General features: G+C 49.4%; 1 protein-coding gene across 1 annotated transcript in view; it reads left to right on the top strand.

Annotated features, from left to right (window-relative positions):
• Positions 1–1871, top strand: part of NCDN (neurochondrin) — an 8232-nt gene extending 6361 nt beyond the window's left edge. Inside the window, exon 7 of the mRNA XM_019512218.1 lies at positions 90–1871. Coding sequence (XP_019367763.1) covers positions 90–526 — 437 coding nt within the window. The 3' untranslated portion in view covers positions 527–1871. The remainder of the gene's footprint in view (positions 1–89) is intronic.
• The last annotated feature ends 2034 nt before the right edge of the window (positions 1872–3905 follow it).

Genomic DNA, 3905 nt, shown 5'->3' with positions numbered 1-3905 from the left:
AAAAAAAAAAGAAAAGCTGATTTTGAGAAGCATCCCCAAACCATACTGGTGGGTTACACACAAATTCACTTGTTTCCCATTTGTCTCAGTTCTCCAGGAGACACCATCAGCCCGGGCTTTTTTTGAAGCTGCCATCCACTTCCTGTCACAGGCCCATGCTGCCCAAGAGTATCCCACCAGCAAGAGTTTGGCCATGGCTGTGGTGCCAGACTATGAGGCTGCTTGGGCTGACATCCGTGAGCTGTGGTTCCTGGGGATGCAGGCATTTGCCAGCTGCACAGCGCTCTTCCCATGGCTGCCCCACATGGTCCTCCAGTCATCTTGGCCACAAGACCTCTTGAAGTTACTGGGCAAAGTGGCACCGGACTCAGTGGACTTTGAACTCATTGCTGTTTTCCAGGGCATTTTGCTAGAGCTGGCAAGAGCCAGCCAGCGGGGCAAAGAGGTGATCATGTCTCAGCAGGGCAAGGAGTGGGCCAACCTGTATGGCATGGCAGCTTTAGAACAGTGTCTTTGTGAGCTGTGAAGAGCCCCTCCTCCCCCAGCAATGCTCGGGTGGTAGGAAATGAAGCCAGGTGTCTGCGACAGACGTTTTCATGACTCCGCACGCACCTTTCAACCTTTTACTGCCTGGATAAGGACAAGAGGCATTTAAGCTGCCAAACACCTCGTAAAATTAAAGAGGTGCAGTCAGAGCTCAGCAGGGCCCAGCAAGGCAGGGTTTTGCTCTGCCTGGTACCTGCTGTTTGGAATAATTGCTGCTTCAGTGCTACGTGGCTCACTGCATTCCCTGTTCTGGGAGAGGAGGGTGCTTCTTGCCGGGGAGGAGCTGGGGTCCCAGCAGAAGTGAGCGCTGGGGGGCGGTGCACCTTGTGCTGCCTGAGATTGCTGAGGCTCTGGCATGGCTATGAACTGGGCCACCAACCAGTTCTTCCCAGTTTCTTGTTCTGGGATGATATCCAAGTCCATGTGTTCCTAAGCATAATAAAATCAAAATGCCTGGCTTCTCTTAAGCCAGAACTAGGCTCTAAGCCAGATTTCTCAGTAGAGCTCTGCTGCCCATGTCTTTTATGACCTCCAATCACCCTGTCCTGGGCTACAGCACAGCTGTACCTGAGCCCCTTTGTTCTGCCTGAATGGCCTCTCCTTACAGTACTTGCAATACCCTGCTATTGTGGGCCCTCCACAAAGCTCCATCCCTACACCTCAGCCTGAATTGCAGTCCCCACTAGCTTTGTGATCGGGTGCCAGTCTCGTTCTGCGGCACCTTCCAGTATTTGAGGTCAGAGTGCCCTGGGGTCTCAGCTGGGTAAGGACCACACGTAATGTCATATTCCCATGACCATGTGGACAGAAGTCCCTTAGAGCTAAACCCAAACCTGCTGAAACTTTCCTCGTGACTTGTTTTGATCCACACTTGGGTCTGGAGCCAAAGTGTTGTGATTGTTTGGTCCTGGATCAAGCAGCAGCAGTTGTGCATGGCATGGCCCAGCCCTCATTTGAGGAAGCTCAAGGCTGCAGTTCGTTTTGGTATGTTGTTGTTGGCAGGTCTTGTTTCACTGCTGTAAGAATAGAAGTTCATCTCCCTGCTAGAGCAGATGCTGCTCTGGAGAGAGTTCCCAAAATACATATAGCTGGAACCTTGGGATTCAAACTGTCCTGGATGTTGGCTTAATATTACCCACCTCAGCTGTGAGATTTGTACTTGCCCCTTGGGGACAGTGGCGCTGCTCCTGTGGGAGACCTGTAAATAGCATGTGCCTGAGTACGGGATGGCCCTGACAGTTCCCCAAAGGCCGTGCAGACAAGTGGGGATGGCCAGGCTGTTGGCATTTCCCATTTGAAATAAAGTGTTTTTCATAAAAGCTCAACTGCACTCAAAGACTTCATTTGTTACAAGTTCCTTCACTAACAGGGTTCACCTCCACTTAGTGTAGGAGCTCTCCTGGCCCTTTCTCTCTGGATGCACTTTGCTGATTTCCTAGTGACAGCACACAAGTCTCACAGTGGCAAAAGAAAGTGGGGAGAAGGCAGCGGGGCCTAGATATCTCTTGCCTCTTTCCCCTACCACACTGGTAATGGGCCTAGTCCTACATGAACCAACAGGCAGCTTGGCTCCTATCCCCACACAGCATCCAGACTGCAGGAAGGTGTACTTGACACTGAGGGTATTCAGCCATTGGAATGACATGCAGAGGGATGGAGTGGAGTTTCCAGCGCTCTCATTTGCTTGGACTGGATGACTTCCTAAGAGATCTGCTGTAGTTGTGAGGATCTGCTGCTGCAGGAATCCTGGGTGGAATCTGCGTGTTAGGCAGGAGCCCTAAAGATCACAACTGTCCCTCCTGGCTTTTAAATCCTTGAGCCTATTTGTTGCCAGAAACCCTTGATCCAACCTGTCCTCATTCACCGTGCCTTGCTATGTGATACTATCTAAAATAATCTTCCTTGTAACAAGTGTTCTCTGCCCCTCACGTTGTACCCTAGTCAGTTGTGTGGAACCTCTTCCGCTTTCCGCTAAATCTGTTCCTATCTGTCCTTGAAATAAGCAGCTGCTCTTGTCAGCCACTAGAGTGCACAGCCTGCTTCATGCTACATGATGCTGCTTATAGCCATGTAGATAGTACAGGACTTGCAGGCCATCATCTTTGACTAGTGGGGCATTTCCTGAGTCTCTCTTCCTCCTGCTTCATGCAGCAACTTGGGCCCTGATTTGTTAAATGACAGACTGATCCAACAACATTGATGAAAGAGTGAGTGAGGGGGGAAGGATACAAGTGGTATTTCAAAGAATGCGGATCTGGAATTTCTATTAAATAAGGGAGACGATTGAAGTCTCTGGCAGAGGAGGGGAATGGGGGTGGTGCTTCCAGTGTCCACCTGCTCATGACTTCACTTCTACAGCCCAACAACAAATTCCACTCGTTTTTAACCTTTTGCTCTCACCCCCATGCCTTGGCTGCCTGTCTGATAGAGAGAGGCCACTGAAATGTTGCCTGTCCCTCCAATGATGGGATCTTCCCTCCAAAAACTACTTTGAGCTAAGATCCCTAACGGGCAGAAGCTGGTGTTGGACCAGTGAGTTTTAATGTCTGATATAACCAGAACACCTGCTCTGTTTTTATGGAAAACTGGCCTTCCTGGACCAGTGGCCTACATAACTCTCAAAGCTCACACTCACGACCACCTTCTTATGGGCAATGTGATTTTCGATGTTGAATGTTCTCAATCTGCCTCCTATCCTTAATGTATCTCAACAGCCTGTACATGTTGCTGAGGCAGCGTGGTGTGCTGGGCAGAGGGATAGGAAAACTGGGAACAATAAAAGTTTCAAAATGCAAAACTAAAGAACGTGCTCATAACTTTTCTCTGTAATTTGGCATAAAGTACCAAACTCCCTGCTGGTGTGAAGGGGCACAAAGGCTTTATTGATGCCTTTTGGGCTGACCTGGATAATTACCAGCTTCACAGTCCCGGACTAAAGCTGCCATCCCAAACTCATGCCAATAAAGCCTTTATAGTGCTTCATGCTATCATGGATTCTCTCCCTATAAAACACCTGTGCTAATCACAGGCACGAGGCTGGATCCTAGTCATTCAGCTGCACCTAAGTACTTCCAGCGACTGGACTCAAAGGGCTTATTTTCCACTCAAGCTAAGAGAGGGCCGCTGGACCAGCCAGTCCTTTCCCCTTCCCTAGATCCTCCTCTAGGGATCTTAATGAACTTCATCGATATCAGCAAGTTAGCTCTTGTTGCAGGATGAGGCAGTACTAAACCCACTTTACAGAAGGGGAAAGTAAGGTAGAAAGAGGTATAGTTACCTGGGTCATGCAATTAGTCTGTGGAGGAGCCAGAATGCTCAGTCGGGTGCTTTTGCTATTAAATGAGGCCAGGCTTCTGCGT

This window comes from Gavialis gangeticus, unplaced genomic scaffold (genome assembly GCF_001723915.1).
Source record: "Gavialis gangeticus isolate Ggan-Ray unplaced genomic scaffold, GavGan_comp1, whole genome shotgun sequence".
Lineage (NCBI taxonomy): Eukaryota > Metazoa > Chordata > Crocodylia > Gavialidae > Gavialis > Gavialis gangeticus.
The sequence above is the reverse complement of the archived record's forward strand: the minus strand, read 5'-3'. Positions and strand labels throughout refer to the sequence as shown.